Source organism: Astatotilapia calliptera, chromosome 4 (genome assembly GCF_964374335.1).
Source record: "Astatotilapia calliptera chromosome 4, fAstCal68.1, whole genome shotgun sequence".
In the NCBI taxonomy this organism is placed as follows: domain Eukaryota; kingdom Metazoa; phylum Chordata; class Actinopteri; order Cichliformes; family Cichlidae; genus Astatotilapia; species Astatotilapia calliptera.
The window spans coordinates 3,849,358-3,867,651 of NC_137425.1; the positions used below are offsets into that span (position 1 = coordinate 3,849,358).

Sequence of the window (18,294 nt, forward strand, 5' to 3'; positions counted from 1 at the left end):
TTGACATTAAAGTAACTATAATGTATGCAAATTACACTTTAGCTTCATTTTTCAGCTCTGGATGTTGCCACAAATTAGCTTCAGCTGAACAGACTATAGAGATTTGTTGCTATTTTTATGCGAATGTAACTAAATTTAAACTAGTTTTATTCTAAAAGTTTAGAAAGTCTGGATTTAGACGTCAAGTGAAATGGCACCCAGCAGGAAACAGATTACAAATCACTGTTGAAGGACACATGGCGAGCTTTGCTTTATTCCGTTTAACACAGATCTGCACAGTTAATGCAACAAGCGCATTTTCTTTAATCAGACCACACAAGTCAAATAAAAATCTCCAGCTCATTTAAATAAAATAACTCAAGATGGATTCATCTAGTCTTTCTTTTTTTTCAAAACTCATGTTTAAATGGAAGAGAGGAATCAGCTGGTTTTCAGCCTCTTCGTTTCTACGTGTGCTGCCGTTTCCTCCTGGTCTCTTTTAGCACCTCTGCCGACGTCCGGCGCTCCCGTCTTATGCTCGCTGGTCACTTCAGAGCTGCTTCCTCTTGGATATCTCATCTCCCTCCTCTCCCTCCTCTCCTCCATCTCGCCGAGCTCCTCGGCAAACAGGGTTTTCAGTGCAGGAATGAGTTTGGGGATGATTTTGGAGTCATCAAAACGAATCTGTGAGTAGATGAAATAAAGGAAATTGCCACAATATTTAAATGAAAGCATTCAGAACTATTCCATTTAGACTTTTTTTTTTTTTACCATTTAGCTCTTTTTATCCTTATTTATACTCTTTACAGTAAATGTTTTATATACAGTATAATTTCCTTGTTATTCTTGTATAAATGTTTGTTGTTGGTAGTTTATGTTACAAAAAATGGAAAATCTTGTCTTGGAAGTTGCAGCAATCACCATCCAACTACTAGCATTTCTGCTAACATTTAGATTAAGAAACAGCTGAAAAACCGTTTCTAAATGTGCCTTTAACTGGAGATATTTCATCAAACTTAAATACTAATTTGTCATTTCTCGTGCTTTGGTTTAGTCTTACTGGTAATGTATGCTGTCTTACAATCACTAATGAGCAAGGCTGAGGAGCCAGAAGTTTATCATGTCAGTCATACATAGGGAGAAAGTACTCAGCCTCCACTAAGGTCCAGGTTTAGTCCCAGCTTCCTGTTTTTACATACATGTTTTGTTAATACTGTGCTCCCTCGTTAATTGCGGGAGTTATGTTCTAAAAATAACCCGCAAAGTAGTCAGCTTTATTTTTTACAATTATTACAGATGCTTTAAGGCTGTAAAACCTCTCACTACACACTTTTCTCAGACAGGCGTGAACATTTTCACACTCAAAGTTTGTTTTTTTAGGATTTTTTGATCTATAAATAAGCGCCGGTTTTATCATAAAGCCAGCGGCATTTTACACAGATAACCAGAGTCACGTAATCTTTTTGGGCCTTGACTCCTGGGGCTTTGGCTTCGTCCTGAATTATAAAGGTGCGAGAGGGCATTCGTTTCCAAAATAAGCCTGTCTCAGCCATACTGAAAACTTGTTCAGGCTTATATCTCCCTTTCTTGATGATCGCTTTAAATTTGTTGTTCACCTATGCCTCTGCTCTAGAGGTATCCGCAGAGGCGGTGCATGCAGTCAAACACTTCTAAGTCCAAAGCACTTCTGAAATTTGTCAAACCAGCCCTTGCTGGCATTAAAAGCACTCGTCGATGGCCTGGACTCCGCAGCATCCTGCTCCTCGCTGTCAGCTCAAGTTTCATAAAGCTTTTTAGCTTTGATGCGGATGATGTTGGTATCCAGCGTAATGTTCTTTTTTTATGTAAATGTGACAAGCTGAACGCATTCTGTACTGTACAGGAGACATGACATGGAGGAGACTGATTGACATGCTCTACAGCCAATTAGGATGCAGAACACAATGCGCTGTTAAAAAAGAAAAACAAAAGCATGCAAAATTGTGCACAAAAAAAATCTGCAAAACTGGGAGCCCGCGAAAGGTGAACCGTGTTATAGTGAGGGACCACCGTACTGAATAAAGAGATTAACCCTGTCCGGACACAATGTTGTTCTTTAATTTTCTTATTTAGACGGACGGGAAAAAAATCAGATGAAGCAAAATGTAAAAAACAAGATGTTGATACTTTTGAAAGTATCTAAAGATATTAAAGTTACATATTAAAGTCACCATGAACTTTAAAGTGGAGTTGAAGGAATTGCCAAGCAGATGATATAGTAGTTAGAGTAGGTAAAGTTAATTAGCAAAGAAAATCAGTCCATGACTGCCGATCTCTGCCAAGCAAACATGAAGGCAGGGCTCATCATAGAGGAAAGCCAAGGAACTAAGCTTCACTGAAATGTAGAGATGTCCTTAAAACCTTAAAAAAATGTTATTTCTAAAAGTATTAATATACTATTGTTTGAAGTTCTTGCTCTTGTTGTATATAAATGTGCAAAACCTTCTCTAGGAACGCATAAATGGACCCTGCTGCTGAAGCTGTGGATGAATTGGAGAAAAGTTCATTTCTGAAAGCAGAGCCAAGAAATTTCAACTGAAGCTCGGCTGAAATGAAACGAGTCGAACTTTCCAAGTTTAACTCCATGGGGACCCCTGTCTGCAACACTATAGCATTAAAACTTTCAGGATTGCGTGATCATTAAGAGAGCCTCCATCTGCACACGTCTGTGGACCATGTTTCACGCAGTGTCCCCGTGATGCCTTCAAGTGCAACAGGATATCTGGAAACCAGCTGTCAAATCCAGTGAGACATTATTTGTCAAAGAAATCAGACACAGCTGCACTGAGACTTACTCTCATGTGGTCGAAGGATATTCCCACCCTGTCGTTGAAGTCTTCGCTGAAGAGAGGGATCTTAGCGTAGCGCTGGCTGAAGTGGTTGAGCATGATGAAGTCGGCGTTCATCTTCATGCCGATACCGATGGCCTGGGAGGTTGTACTGTGAGAAAAGATCAGTCATAAAGTCACAGATTTACGTCGCTCTTCGATGGGAACGTTGTTTTCTAAAGACATAAAAACACGCTTTTGTGAAGACAGACGCTCACAGTGGCGCCGTAAAAAAGGAACAAAAATCAATATCAATATGTGCGGAGAATGAAGAGATTTAACAATGCACTCAGAACATAACGGCTGCCTCAATCAGCAAGTGAAGAGAGCTCTTTGCTAGCTGACACGGAGCTCCACCTGCTTGTTTTTCCTCCTCCAACATTTCCTTCATTTCCTTCATTAAATCACCTTAAAGTACCTGCAGAGCCACACAGTTTGTTTCACTCACCTATGCCTTTTCTCTACAGCTTCCTCCTCTAGCTCATCCTCCAGCGTGGCCTCGTGGATTAGTAAGGTCGCATTTTTTCCTGGGTTAAAAAAAGAAAGAATGAGATTGAGAAGCCCAAATCAGAGGGAAGCACTTAGAGCTTCTTCCCGTCCCACAGGAAATCAATCAGGTGGTCAGTGTGATCAAGAATCCGCATGCCCTGTTTGTCCGGTGAGCTGAGCCATCTATAATGAACAGACTTGGGAAACACTGGCTGTCTCTGGGAGGCTTTGCTTGGACAGAATCCAGTCAAGCAATTTAAGAAGAGTCAATGAAGAGGGATCCCAGAGGAACCATTAGAAGAGGCTGCCAGCTACAAGAGTGATTGAGAGCATTAAGAAATATCGGATAAATTATTCAAAACAACCCGTGTAGTCGAGCTAGAGTCAAGATGACCTTATATGAATCACTGTAATATCGAAAGCGGACGCTCAATTTGCTATTATGTGCTTCTGCCTAGATACACTTGGGTGACGTATGGACTTTAATCAGTCTGAGTAGGACTAACCGATGTGTACGAATGCGTCGCAGGGCATGGTGTCTCCAGAAAAGGCCAGCTTCCAGCCTGCCTGGTGAGTGAAGCTGCAGGCAAAGGCATTCTTGCAGTGACGCACTAAACATGTGTGGAACTGTGAGACACACAGGAATAAAACGATGAGTCACTTTAAAAAGGCTTCAATAAATAAAAAAAAAAACACGTGACGTTCAAACGGCTGCTGACCCGCTGCAGGTTGTTCTTCTTCAGCATCGCTTGGATGAATGACTTCGTCCTCTGTTTGGGAACCTCGATGGTGTCACACAGAAATTTATTGGGGATGAGGCTGAAAAACAAATCAGACATCCTTCAGAGAAACGACGCACTGAAACTGACCGTTTCACCTTTAAGCACAGACAAGTGCGTGCATGATTAGTGTGAAGGGTGTCTTCACTAAATACAGAAACTGATATCACAAGGACCTGGTGCAGGAAATTAACAGAGAGATGACTTACATTAAGTTAATTCCAGTGGTCTAATGTAACATAAAGCCAAAGTGCAGTTCCTGTTTTGGCCACTTGAGACTGCCTCCAAAAGCAAGTCAATCCCCATAGACTCCCATGTTAAAGGCCAACATTTAGTTGGTCATGTTTGCAGTCTGCAAATGTGTTTTTGCTTCTATGGACGAGTTTCTCCCTTCATAGCAAATCTACAAGAATTCATTTGTATTCCTGAGCCAACTGATCGGTCCCAACACAGGCAGCTCTACGCCTCTCCGACATGTTTTTAACTGTTGGTGCCTTTAGGAATTATATGATTAATATTATGACTTGCTACTTGGTTCAGACAAAAAACAACAAACAACAAACAAACAAACAAACAAAAAAACAAAACAGGCTTGTAGGTTTTTCTGAAGTCTGATCTAACTGCCAAGGATCTCTTACCCAAATATGTAAATAACTACACGATGACAGCCAAAACACAGCTGATGATGATTCGAAATCAGTGAGCACAGTGTCTATGCTCATCTGTTATCCTGTTCATGGTTTCAGTCAATGCAACTTAAAGGCTGAAAGACCTCCTGCTGCTATAGTTCTAGTAATTTAGTTTACTGAGTTACTCCATAAGCATTTCTCAAAACTCGTATTTTCTATGTCATATATTTCTATAAAGTAAAAAAACAACAACATACTTGTAAATTTAACTGTACAAGTGGATTCTTCAATTACAGACCTGCCCCTTTTTCGATTTTTAAACTCAAATAAAACAGAAATTCTCATCACTGGTTCAGGGAAGCTCCAGGTATTCAGTCTTCCCTAAGCCCTTTATCCATTCATGACATCACCTGTTAGAACCGTTAGTTTAGTCTGACCTTTGAGAAACATTTAAAGAAGGTCAGACAGTCCTTTGTTCTTTATTCTGTGTTTCTTATAATACTGGTTTTGATATGTGCAGCACAAATAAACATCATTATTATTATTAATGATATGTTGTTAAGTATTTAATAGTAGTCTATGACAGTGTTTCCCAACCACTGTGCCACGGCACATAGGTGTGTCGTGGAAGATTATCTGGTTCCACCTGGTTAGTACTCTAAACGACCAGCCTGAGTAACAGGCAGAGCAGTTACATTCTCTTCCACTAGAGGGCAGTACAACTACCTGCTCTAATTAAATGGGTTGCCAAGTGCCAGTAAAACAGAAGAAAACGAAGAAGAAATGACATAATAGTCAAGCTGCGAGTTAGATAACGCAGCGCGTAACAGCAATAGATACATATTTGAAAATAAAAGTATCCAGTCTGACCTGGTCCTGGAGAAAACTGACCCAGATGAAGGCCCTAGCATGATTAGTGGTCAGAAGAAAGCAAAAGAAGTATACTGCGGACAATATACCGCTATACCTGGTGCGCAAGGGAAAATGATCAATATGCTTTTTGTGACATTTGTGTTTGTTGGTGTGACGTGTGATCTTTCTGATGTGAAACATGTGCCGTGGCTCCAAAAGGTTGGGAAACACTGGTCTATGAAACATCAATGACAAGAATTAGCTCCCTAAACGTACTGCATGTAATTACATGATTTATATAGTTTAGGAATCTTTCCAGCTACTCTGAACAGCTCAAACACTTTTCAACCAATCAGAAGAAACAAAATTAAAACCCCTGAAAGTTGCTGATAACATAACGCCAACTGTATTTGTCAAAAATACACCAAACAGACTTCTTTCTTTGCCCAGTACACACAAATAATGTAGTGCAAGTGGTATAATATACATAAATGCAATTGTGCTTTGGTTTTACTATTAATTTCACATTATTATAAATGCAAAGACACAATGAAACTGTTCAGTAACAGCAAAAACAGTTCAGCTTAACTAATCCAGTACTCATGGAGCATGGAGGTGGAGTGTGTCCTAATGAGTTAAGATGTTTTTGTGTCCACATACTTGATGTGACTGAGAATCTCCTCGCAGTAGTCGTGGTACTGGTTGAGCCAGGTCATGATCTGAACCGGAGCAACCAGGAAAATCGGGCTAAATGGCTTTCCCAAAGTTGCCTGGAGGTATAGATGTGACACAAACCCCTGAATGTCATTATTTGGGATCCTTACACAAAACAAGGAGGTAGTATAAATGGTAAATGGCCTGTATTATCTTTACACATCCAGTCATCCATCCATTCACACACACATTCACACAGTATATATCAGAGGTTTCTATTTTTAACCAACCTTTCATGTCTTGAGTTTTCACTTCAATCCAGAAAAAAGAAACAGTATTTCAAATACTCACCAGTGCCCTTTCTCTCTGGTACAGCAGCTTCACCAGCCCCTGAAACAAAAAGATCACAACGAGAGTAAGTCGAGCAGTCTAACTTTGTTTTTACAAGTTAAAACCTGATGCACGGCTGCTTACTGTGTGATGGTCAGCATGCAGGTGTGAGATGAAGACCGTGGCGATCTTGGACAAAGCGTCATCGACGTCGTCCCCGTAGTGTCTGCAGAGCTGACCAAAGGTTCCCTCTCCACAGTCCAGCAGCAAAGACTGACTCGGGCTTCATGCGAGTACAAACAAACAAACATGTGAAACACGCCCAGACAAACACTAAACTGCAAACAGTGGGTGAGTACAGCCTTCTCAGTACACACGCATCATTATTCATTACAGGACGCCTTTGTAGGTTTTACAAATTTACACTAAGAAATCATTTTAATCAGTTTTTAAGCCTCTTAAAATTGACTAGAGACAGTGAAGCACTGTTTAAACACTACTGAGGATACATGGGGAATACATCAGGTGTATACAACGATGAAAACACCTGCCAGGATGCAGCAGCAGATTCCTGCAGCTGAATGAGATACTGTCTAAAACTGATTTTTTAAAAATGGAACATTTGAACCTAATTTACATCACAGATGAGACTTTGTTATTCTTATTTGGACCAAACACAGTGGTAACTCAGTGCACTGAAAAATGATGCAATAACAACATGGCTTAAAGATTTAGGTTTTAAATATATTTAATTTAGGCCATTATTCAGGTCTATTCCCTTCATGACCACCAGGGGAAGTAAATAACATTGATTATCTGGCAACTTTCAGGAGAGGGATGTTCTTTACGGTGGTGTGCTGGTGGAAGAAGATACATATGGAGAAAAGCCACTTTGTAAGCTGTTTTAGAGCATCTTGTAGTTTATGTGCTAATCCTTTCATGTTCTCCGTCACCTCCACCTTTCCACCCACTCAAAAATCGCTTAATTCCCACTTTGGACATCAAACATCTTTGATCTCTGTGGGAATACCTCCCACCTCTCTGTGTTTAAATACCACCACACATACTGTAAGATGCAATGACCTTTCCTAAGCTAAACACAAAAGAATAATAAAATACTGAGAGATCATCTGAAGTCAGATGTAATGTCTTGAGTTTGGATGGTGGAGGAGGATGCACAGATGGCTGTCTATGAATCTAAATGTCAGAATAGCAGTGAGCTTTAATGAAAGGATCAGAGTGATGACTACAGAATGACTTTGACAGGGTGGGAAAAGTGGAATTGATTAAAAAAAGAAGACCAGAAGTCACCCAAACTCCCCAGGAAAGCAGTGAGACGTGAGAACAAAGAACTGAGGCAACAGCTTCAATTTAAAATTCAGCCCTTTTGCTATCTACGGCAGCATACTATTGCCAATATGAAACAAAAAGAAACTTGTGCAATATCTAGTCTAGGTTTAGGTCATATACTGCATTAGGTGCTTGGAGACACAGTGAATAATATCCTCTGTACTGCAGATAAAAGCTTCAGTCTGTGGAAACAATGAGACGCTCTCAGACGGCCGGGCTGTTCGTTGACAACAGATATTTGATTGTACAAGTCAGACTCACTTTTCACTGAGAGCCAAAAGTTTTAAATGTGTTTGAGTCATTTTAGCAGTTCCTCTGTAACACTGAGTCAAACATGAACATCAATTAAGGATCTCACAGGATTAAGAGACGATCGAAGCTTCTCTTTGGCTTCCTGTTTTGACCGACCAAAATAAAAGCAACATATGCAATCTCATTAAAATGTTGGTTCTTGATAAAAAGATGATTTTCCTCTTTCTTACGTAATAGTCTTGAAATTCTAAATCAATTTTTATTTCAATGTTGACACCAGCGGTGAGCTACACTGCCTGTCCTGAGAGATGTTACCTGATATTAACTAAAGTGCCGCTGACATTCCTGATCTTCATCGGAAGAGCTGACCCAGTTCCCAAGAAAACCACCTCTGGGTATTTTCCTCCTTGACCTGCAACAAAAACAACACAACCATACATGCACGATGAGTGAGGTCGACAAACAAAAACACATTACTAATGCAACAGAGAAAGAAGCACACCGGGGGAATACTTCAGGATCTAAAAAAGGTGTTGGATGATCAGACGTTGCTTTTAAGTAAATGAGACAGGTATGGCATCAGAAGCTTGCCTATCACTGGCTAATTCAATATTTGGATGACAGGTATCAGTATGCACATATAAATAATACAGATTCTGGTTTATTAAAAGGTAACTTGTGGGGTGCCACAGGGTTCACTTCTTGGACCACTATTGTTTACATTACATAAGTCAATGGAGTGCATTTATCCAAAGCAGTGTTTGGATACTCTGGAAAGTAAACTACTGACTGGTTTGAGTCTAACAAATGATCTCCTCACCTTGGAAAAACTAAATGTATTAAAATCGGAAAACCACTCATTAAATAACCAAAGAAAAAGTTACGTTAAAACTGCCATAATCCTTCAAGCAAAATGTTTTCCAGTTAGTGTTAATAACAAATTAACCTGGAAATTAAATATAAAGTATCAAACAAAAGGTCTAAACTGCAACACTGTTTTAATTTGAAGACTTCTTATGCCAAAAATCACTAAGCATTTTATATTATTGACTTGCTGCTCCACGTATGACTGTATAGAGCTGTGAGGAAACACAAACCAAACATCAACTCGATCTTTTACTCCCAAAACATAAAACTAAATATGAGTGATAACAAAGAAAACCTACTGAGAGTCAACAAATCCATAATTTATTGGATTAAACTCACTGAAATCCAAACACAATATTTATGAGCTGTTTAAAATGAGGAATAATAAAAACAAATTTAATTAAAACTTGTTTTTAAATTACAGCATAGAAATAACATGATTACTCAGGATTGTGCTAAATGTATAGTGTGATGATGGTCTCGACACAGTTCATCCATATCCATCTTTTATTTAAATCAGAAGCTAAAATTGCAGTCGATTTAATTTTCCTTACATTCTGACTGCTGTATTACATAAGCTGTAGCTTCAAGCTACACTCTTTCAGTTGTTCATATAATTTCTTGTGATATTAATGAACTTAATACAGATAAAGACAAAAATAGGGCACTGTAGATAGACCATGCTTGAGTGAATCCAACACTTTTTGGGCGGGTGCTAGTTTCCATAACTGACCGGAAAGCTCTGCGGAGCCAGTGGAGCAAATCTTCCTGCACTTGTCCACTTCTGCCAGAAAGTTTGGGACCTCAGAAGCTTCTTTCACAAACTCCTCAGAGTTGCAGGAGGGGATGGCATCTCTAACAAATGAGACAAGAGTGAAAAAGACACACACCACTGCCTGCAAAAACACTGCTGGGGAAAAAGCAGTGGGTTTTTTTCCCTCTCCCTACATCTGACCTTGATGCGCCTCTACAGTACTTGACAGAAACAATGTAGGAAAAAATAAAAATAAAACCCTGACACTTGTAAGATGAGGTTAAAAAAAGACGAGGAGAGAAGAAAGCAGTTGAGAGGGGCTGGTCCAGCGCAGATCGTTTTCTATGACAAGCCGGCGCTCGGAGCTGCAAAGTAACGATGGCTAAATTGGAGGGATTGAAGGACAAACTAACCTTTGCCACTCCATTACAGGTCTGAGCTGGAACTTGAGCAGACACTCCGCTCTGACGTTCGGGACGTGTAAGGCCGCCTGAGGCTCCTACAGGAAACCAAAAAATAAGAGTTTTTTGATGTTTTCTTACATGCAGTTTGGGAGCTGCGCTTCTCACTCTCAGTGTATAAAACAATGTGCTTTTTCAGCACAGTACAAGTCGAGTTTAAATGCATGCAGGGATTAGTCTATTGTAAAAGGTGTAAGGTCAAACTTCCCCGTTTGAAAGGGAACGTTGCAGTGAACACCGAAATGTTTCTTCTGTCCATCAGCCTTGCCTTTGCTTTGTAAGCTTTCAGTTGTGGGAAGATTTCTGGGTGGATCATGTTGAGCTGGGCCTGAATCTTGTGACTTCTGATGTTGTGGATCGTGCACGCGTGTTCATTAAGGATCAGGTGTTCTGTCGTAGATGGAAACCTGCAGAAACAAACCACTGAGTGCTCGGTGGACAAAATGCTGTGGCAAAAAGTTTTCAGACAGAGAGAGAAACTGCAAACCTCTCCATCCACTTCTTGTATTGGTCTGTTTTCAAAACAGACTCTGGAGTCATGTGGACCACCAACGCAGCAGGGTCCTCCGTCCCACCTGTCTGGTATCTGGAGGGGGTGACAACCTCAACTTTAGACACTTCTAGAGAATATTTATAAGAACCACACTTCCTGCCACAGCACAGAAAGAAGCACTGGGTCAAACTTACACACAATAACTGGTTATCGTTGTCAAGTTAAACACCACACAGGCACTAAATGCACAAAGGCTACAGTAGCACCGTTTCATCACGTGTGGCAGTGTTGCTTCGCTAAACTATTTTCATCTAAGTGCGTCATGTGCACAAATCAGGTCTTCCAGAGCAAGAAAACTGCAAATTGTGACTCTTTGACTCTACGTAGCCTGATGTGGGGGAATTAGTTTCTACCAGGATACAGTTTCCTTTAATTCAAAAAAAGAAAAGTTTCAAGGTCCTACAAGCTCTCATGTTATCAGGTTTTTTGTAGAACTGAGTTAATCTGAACAGGACACTTTTATGACATCATGATAACTAAGAGGGAAAAAAAAGACATCATATCAAAACTTTATGACCTATTTAAAAGTTTATAACATGAGATAAACGAACAAGACAACGACCTGCAAAACTGAAATCTCAGTTTTATGAGTTTGTACCATAGCTCACACTAATACACTGTGACTCATTAATGCATCTCCTGTCAAGTTAAATCTTTATGATAAATATACATCAGATATATGAACTGAAGGAACTTCTCCAATGCTAATTCTGCTTGGTCTGTATCCAGGAAAACACCATTATGTTGCAAATGAATGAAGATAAATCAGCACATTAATAAATTAATTTAAAAAAATCATAGATCAACTTGTTTTGCACTGGAAAAGACAAATAGTTAAACTATCCACTAGAAAGAAAAACCGCAAACACCTAAATGTTAAAACCCAAAACATTTTTGATCACTTTCATCATTTGTTTTATCTGAGAACAGCATGATTTTATTAAAATAATAATTAAAATAGCGCTGGAAAAACAAATGTGACTGGCAGCTAAACTATTACCTTCCAAGCTGCTGATTGGTGCAAAGAGCTCCAAGAAATTCTTCAGACGGACACTCGACCATAATAAAGACTGGTCCTGGATCAGTAGGAGTGCAGACCTGCTCGGGTCGGATCTGAAAACCAGCAGCGACAGAAATGTGAGCAAGTCCAGCTTAGAGCTGCAGCCTGAACGAAAAGAAAACAGAGTCTTCACCTCTTTTCCTTCATGCACGATACTTTTCCCGTCTTTCAGAGCTGCAATGATGGGACCAATAGCAGCTGTGCCCCTTAAAGGAGGAAAGATCAGGAAACAGTTCAAATCAGACTGAAAATGAAGCAAAACTAAAACTAATATTTTGCTACTGCAAAGCTTTTTATAGACAAGAATTGTTTCATGTAAAGTATAATTTGTGCACACCAGTGTCTGCCAAATCCTCAGCCAACTGAGTACAAAGCTTTTAAACATTAGGAAAACAAAAAGTCCACATTGATAAGACAACTGGACCTCATGTTAACTTGGAAAGAACATAACAGTGATTCCACTTACACGGGCAGCCCGAGCTCTTTGGCTTGAGCAACTAAGAAGTTGCCCTTCTTTGGGTGAAGCTGTAAAAGTGTCAGACAGGTAAAAAGCAAACTGTCAGATACAATAAGCTTCAATTTGCACGTCACAGGATGGACGTATTTTCACAGCGTCCTACCTTGCAGGCAAAGGCAACCACCAGAGAGGAATCTCTCGCTGCTGTTCGCCTTTCACCTAAAATTTGAAGCGATTGTTGCACTCAGTTTGTTCATTTTATTACCAAAGACACGCAGCCACAGTCGGCCTATTACACTTTTATTCACACCTCAGTCCTGACAGAAGACGGCATGAAGCCTAAAGCTTAAGATCCCACATTGTAGCTACGCTTAAAATTATTTCCAAATCTGATGACGCCGATTTATTTTAAATGATTATTAATAATTTTTAAATTTGATTTTGTTTTTGTGCTGGCTTTCTGTTTTATTTGAATGCTCCAACCTCAGGTGGTCAAATGAATCTTATCTGTATAATACTGCATGTCTAGTCTAGCCTGCTCTGACTCACCTGGATCGTCTGCACTGCTAACGTCGGCTTTCTGTGGAGTCGCCTGAGTGGGGCTGTTCCTACCCGACCTGTGGGAGCGATTTCTGTCATTGTCCCTCGACTTTGCTGCAGAGACGACGGCATAAAAAAAAAAAAAAAAAAAAAGATTAGATGACAAACAAACTCCTTCCTGAGGTTAAGGAATAAAAAAATAATAATCAGGAAACAAACCCACCGAATATCGGCACCTGATAAACCGTCATGGTGTCATCGGAGTACGTCTCCTCAGTGTACGGTCGGACCGCTGGGACGACACAGTGAATATCACACAGACGTAACACAAGAATAATGCATTTGTCTCAAGTTCAACATACACAGCTTGATGTCCTCCAGTGGTCCAGAGAAAGACTTGATGGCATTCAGATAATTCTCCTGTGATTAGAAAAAAAAAAGGAAGAGAGCAGATGTAAAGTGAATCCTTTCACATTAAAAGCTCCTCAAGGCGTGTTTGCACTGTTTGATCCAGCTTCTCACCAGCTGTGGAGGTCCAGAGAGAACACACTCAGGGACGCCGGTGTCCTTCAAGGTTAATATCATCCCTGCAACGAGACGAGACACAGATGAATATTATTACAGAACAAAGAGATATAAGAATATTTAATATACTGAAATTAACCAAAATCAAATAGCTATTCTGTGTAATGGCTCTACTTATACAGAATATAGACATAAATCATCTAAGGGTGCACGAATATTATTTTCATATAAAACTGAAAATAACAAGTTTAAAAAAATAAAAAATTGACCTGTACATTCAGAAATTATTTCAAATTATGTGCAATTAACAATCAAAGTAAAGCAGGTCACGTTTAAAGGGTCATATTCTGCTCTTTTCTATGTTTTATTCTTGAACTGTGCATATATAATTCCAACCACCGTAATAAATCTCGGCTACAAGAGCTGTAGTTTATTCCAGGTCTTCGTGTGGGAGTCAGTCAATTTTCAAAGCCTTCACTTCTGCAACCAGCGTGGGTTTAAGGCAAATGATTAAGACGCAACCAGTGGAAACAAAAGGAGGTCTCTTCATGTTTAAAGGGATTAAGGGTTCATCTCTTTGTCCAGGTGTCAAAGGGATGAACCTGCTCTGCTGGAGGTTTCTTCCTGTTAAAAGGGAGTTTTTCCTTCCCACTGTCACCAAAGTGCTTGTTCATATGAGGTTGCATGATTGTTGGATTTTTCTCTGCATGTATTATTGCAGGGTCTGCCTTACAATATAAAGTGCCTTGAGGCGAGTATTGTTGTGATTTGGTGCTGTATACATTGAATTGAATCCCACAGTTGCCAAGTACTTGCCCATAAGGGGCCGTGACATTGTTGCAGTTCCTAAAGTTTTCATCTTAAAATATAAAACACCTTGAGACGACTGTTGCTGCATAAATCAAACTGAGCTGCAACAGCACGAAGCACAAAATTCTGCAGGTTGAGGTGAGAGGCAGACCTCCGCCTGGGTTGGATTGTTATTTCAGTGTATTTGGCTCCATCCACAGTTATGAAACTGTCCTCAGCTTCAACTGGCATTTTCATGAATGCATATATTTCACAAAATATGTCACTAATCAAGTTGTGCTTTTAGAACCTCCCTGTTGTAAATAATGCAGAAAGACACAAACTGATGAATAATGGTGATGAAAACATTTTATTTCCATTAATGCTGAATATTACTGTCATGTATGTGACTTCAGCTCTGTAATATATACCTGGTGTTAGTGTGGAGCACCAGTGTGATGACAGGGATTAACATGAACCTGTGTTCACTGACCTGACAAGCCTCCCACGTTCTCCCAGCTCAGTCTGGTCAGGAAGATGTTGTCCAAGCGAGCAGCTTTCAGCCTGCCACAGGAAAACATGACGATCATGTTCATGCTGTTTTTAAACCACCAGACAGACTGAAATCTTAACGCTGCTGTGGCATCACCAGCTTACTTGTGTTCCTGCATGAGCCTCTGCGTTCCTTCACCACAGTTGAACAGGTACCTGCAGCAGAGAGAGGTTTGTTTTGCATAGGTGTATTTCAGAAAGCGTTGGGCGAGCTGCGATCAGAACCTCTGAATTACACCAGGCGATTGGTCTCAGGATTTTAAGGGCAAGAAAGATTATTATCATGATCATTCCTGTTGCTGCATTATGCTCCACAGATTGTGTCAAAGTTCCTATTTTTTGTTTTATGCCAAACTGTCCAAAGCATCTTATTATCATGTTGAGAAGCCTTTTCTTCGCCTACGCCAAGCTGCGTAAAACTAGGTGTGTGTGCTGCTGAGGACCTGAGTAAGTGCAGTCAAAGGTTTAAAGTTAGTTTTTGCTATCAGAGGTTACCATAAAGTAACTACAGCCTGCTCCACATACACTCACACTGGGACACTTACTAATATCAATGCATTTCCAGCTTTGTCAAATCAAAACAGTCCCAAACCGTTACCCTTACCTGCACCTAACTTTAACCCTCAAACAGGTCTTTGAAAGGGAGTGAAAAGTTCTAAAATATCATCACTGAGCCAGATACTGTATGAGAAATTACAGGAGCTGCGTGAGAAACCAGGGATGTCTCATGCTGATTGGCTAAAGACTTGGCTAACCCTCATCAAGGAGGACACTGTGGAGAAACATCTTTCTGCCTCCAGTAATAACCACAACAGACATGTTTAGCCTCAAAACCAGTCAGCAAAATGTGTCCGGAGGTCACCGAACAAAGGGAGCGCCCCACTCCCCCTGCCAAAGGCAGGTTTAATGTTCTATGTTCATCTTTTATCCTGTCTATGAGAAGGTCAGTGATTGACTTTGTGGTTCTAGCGTCTGATCTGAGGCAGTTTTGGACACTTGGATGCTGGATGAGATCTCAAAGAAGTCTGTCAGGCAGACCTGGAAACCCAAATGAGTACTGAGGAGGCACCTGACCACACGGTCTTTTTTAAGGTTATTTAATAGAAAAACAGAATATAGCACTCATAAATCACCAACGGCCAGTTTGCGGCCATCATCAACTACAGGTAGACGACACCTGCCTGCTATGGTGACGCCTCCCCTCCCTCCTGCTCAGAATGACGTGTTGGTGAGGAAATCATCTCGACCTTGGCTAACGTGAGAAAAACCCCTTGCAGAGTTAACCCACGGAAAGCTGCTAGTCCAGATAACATTCCTGGGAGAGTACTCAGAGAATGTGCAGAGCACCGTAGATCTTGCCCTCAACCACCTGGATGATAAAGACACATATGTACAACACCTGATTGGAAAACTGAGCCTACAGGGCCTGAAAACCTCCCTCTGCAAATGGATCCTGGACTTTCTGACGGAGAGACCTCAGACAGTTCGGATCGGTAAAAGCATCTCCAACACCACCGCACTGAGCACTGGAGGGCTGTGCGCTCAGCCCACTACTGTTCACGCTGCTGACTCACGACTGTGCAGCAATGCACAATTCGAACCACATCATCAAGTTTGCAGATGACATGACTGTGGTGGGTCTCATCAGCAAGAACGACAAATCAGCATACAGAGAGGAGGTGCAACAGCTAATGGACTGGTGTAGAGTCAACAGCCTGTCTCTGAACGTGGACAAAACAAAAGAGATGATTGATGACTTCAGGAGAGCACAGAGAGATCACTGTCCACTTAACACTGATGGATCATCTGTGGAGGTCGTCATTGTTGCACTTTTCTATCGCACTATTTTGTGTCTTATCGTTCTGTTCTGTCTGGTGTTGCACTGTTTGTTTGGGGGGGGGGGGTTGTTGCACACTTGCACTTGTGTGCAAACCCCCCCCCCCGTTGATTGTCTGTTATATGTAGCACCACGGTCTTGGAGGAACGCTGTCTCATTTCACTGTGTTCTGTACCACTGCACATGGTTAGAATGACAGTAAAGCCACTTGATAAATATACACTGATTAGTGTGTATTCATGTCTTCCAACAAACTGATGCAATCTCATAAACTTACAATTAATCCATTAAATACAAATGGTCTGTGGGAGCCATGTCTGACCTCACAAATGCACTTCTGAAAGACTGGTCAGAAATTCCTATAAACACTCCCAAACCTGTGGAAAGCCTTCCCAGAAGAATTGAAGCTGCTACCGCTGCAAATGTTGGGCTGACATTAGCTTAAACCCTAAGGATTAAGAATGGGATGACACTCAAGTTCGTTTAGGTGCGAAGGCGAGTAAAGTTTCAAGTAAAGGATGTCTCATTTTGTTAAACACCTGTCTCGACTCCTCTCCTGAGGAGAACTGAGATATGAGGTGAGGACTCGAGGACCCACAACCTGTGAAATACCAGAAGTGAAAAGTGTAGCTTTCTCTGCATCACTGCAGTAAAGTGGAGCCCAGGATCGCTTTGACCTGCTGTTAATGCCTGCTATTTTTGCAAGTGTGCTTACAGTGGGGTACATTAAAAAGTCAAGTTTTTTCTAACATACAACAGCACAAACAATGTGCTCCAAAGTGCCTTCAGACGTACCTGTTGAACTCGGAGAATACGTAAACTGACGCAGCATTATCTCTGCTTCCAGCTCCGACCACCTGCAGGTACACAGTGGACGGTCCGTGAACGTCTCCTCGCTTGCTGCGGTTCTCTTTGGTTTTCACTCTGCGCAGCGGCTCCTTCTGCTTGGCTTTCTTCGGTAAATTGTTTTTGTTGTTAGTGGTAGTGGTGGCCATGGTCCGAAAAAGCTGAAAAACAGACCGATGGAGAGAAGAATCGCAGCGGACAGGAGCAGGGAGAGTCCTGCCGTTCACAAACAGCGACGTGAAGTGCCAGAGCCTCACATGGAGCCTGTTCATGCTAATCGTCTCCCGCAGTCATTCAAACCACAGCGTACCGATTAATCACATGTAAACGCGCTGAGTTAGTCTTACTTAAACATTACTGTCTTCTTTCTGATCGATTAATTGCCCCACAGACGGTCTCCGCTCATTCCACAAGGGCTACCAAGTTGGTTGACACCGTATATGACACATGTGACAACTTTTTTCCGGCATCTAGTGATGACGTTGTCCGTTCTTTATGCCGATTGGTTTCTGAGATTGTTTGGCAGAGATGTGGACCAATCAGAGCGGGGTTTTCAGAGACAGAGGCGGGAACAGAGCCTTTTCTTGAAGATGTGCTTAACGTAAACAAAGTACTTCAAAATAAAACGCCTAAACGTTAAATTACACGTGGTTAGCTCTTTAAAAACCGAAAATTATATATTAAAAAAAACAGAATCACTAAATTTAGTGCATGTAAGCAATTTTTAGATTATATTGATTTTAGTTTATTATCAGTGTTATTAATACACAATTATTATTAAACTTTTACATAAAGCTCATGTTACATAATATAAACTACACACAATATGGGTTTCAGGGTTCCTGATACTTTGCTGATATCTGATTATCTGC

The 18,294-nt window shown here is 40.8% G+C and overlaps 1 protein-coding gene across 1 annotated transcript; it reads right to left on the reverse strand.

Moving 5' to 3' along the window:
- Positions 1–225: 225 nt before the first annotated feature.
- On the reverse strand, positions 226–17,894 carry elac2 (elaC ribonuclease Z 2). The gene is made up of 24 exons (XM_026164025.2): positions 17,372–17,894; positions 14,845–14,895; positions 14,681–14,751; positions 13,396–13,460; positions 13,236–13,293; positions 13,097–13,165; positions 12,883–12,987; positions 12,497–12,552; positions 12,343–12,401; positions 12,010–12,082; positions 11,817–11,929; positions 10,751–10,849; positions 10,532–10,670; positions 10,216–10,301; positions 9,782–9,903; positions 8,497–8,593; positions 6,724–6,862; positions 6,601–6,639; positions 6,256–6,365; positions 4,055–4,154; positions 3,842–3,962; positions 3,295–3,373; positions 2,814–2,958; positions 226–663 (listed from the first exon to the last, which is right to left on the reverse strand). The coding sequence occupies exons 1-24, from the start codon at positions 17,692–17,694 to the stop codon at positions 421–423; spliced, it is 2,562 nt and encodes an 853-aa protein (XP_026019810.2). The 5' UTR covers positions 17,695–17,894; the 3' UTR covers positions 226–420.
- Positions 17,895–18,294: the final 400 nt, after the last annotated feature.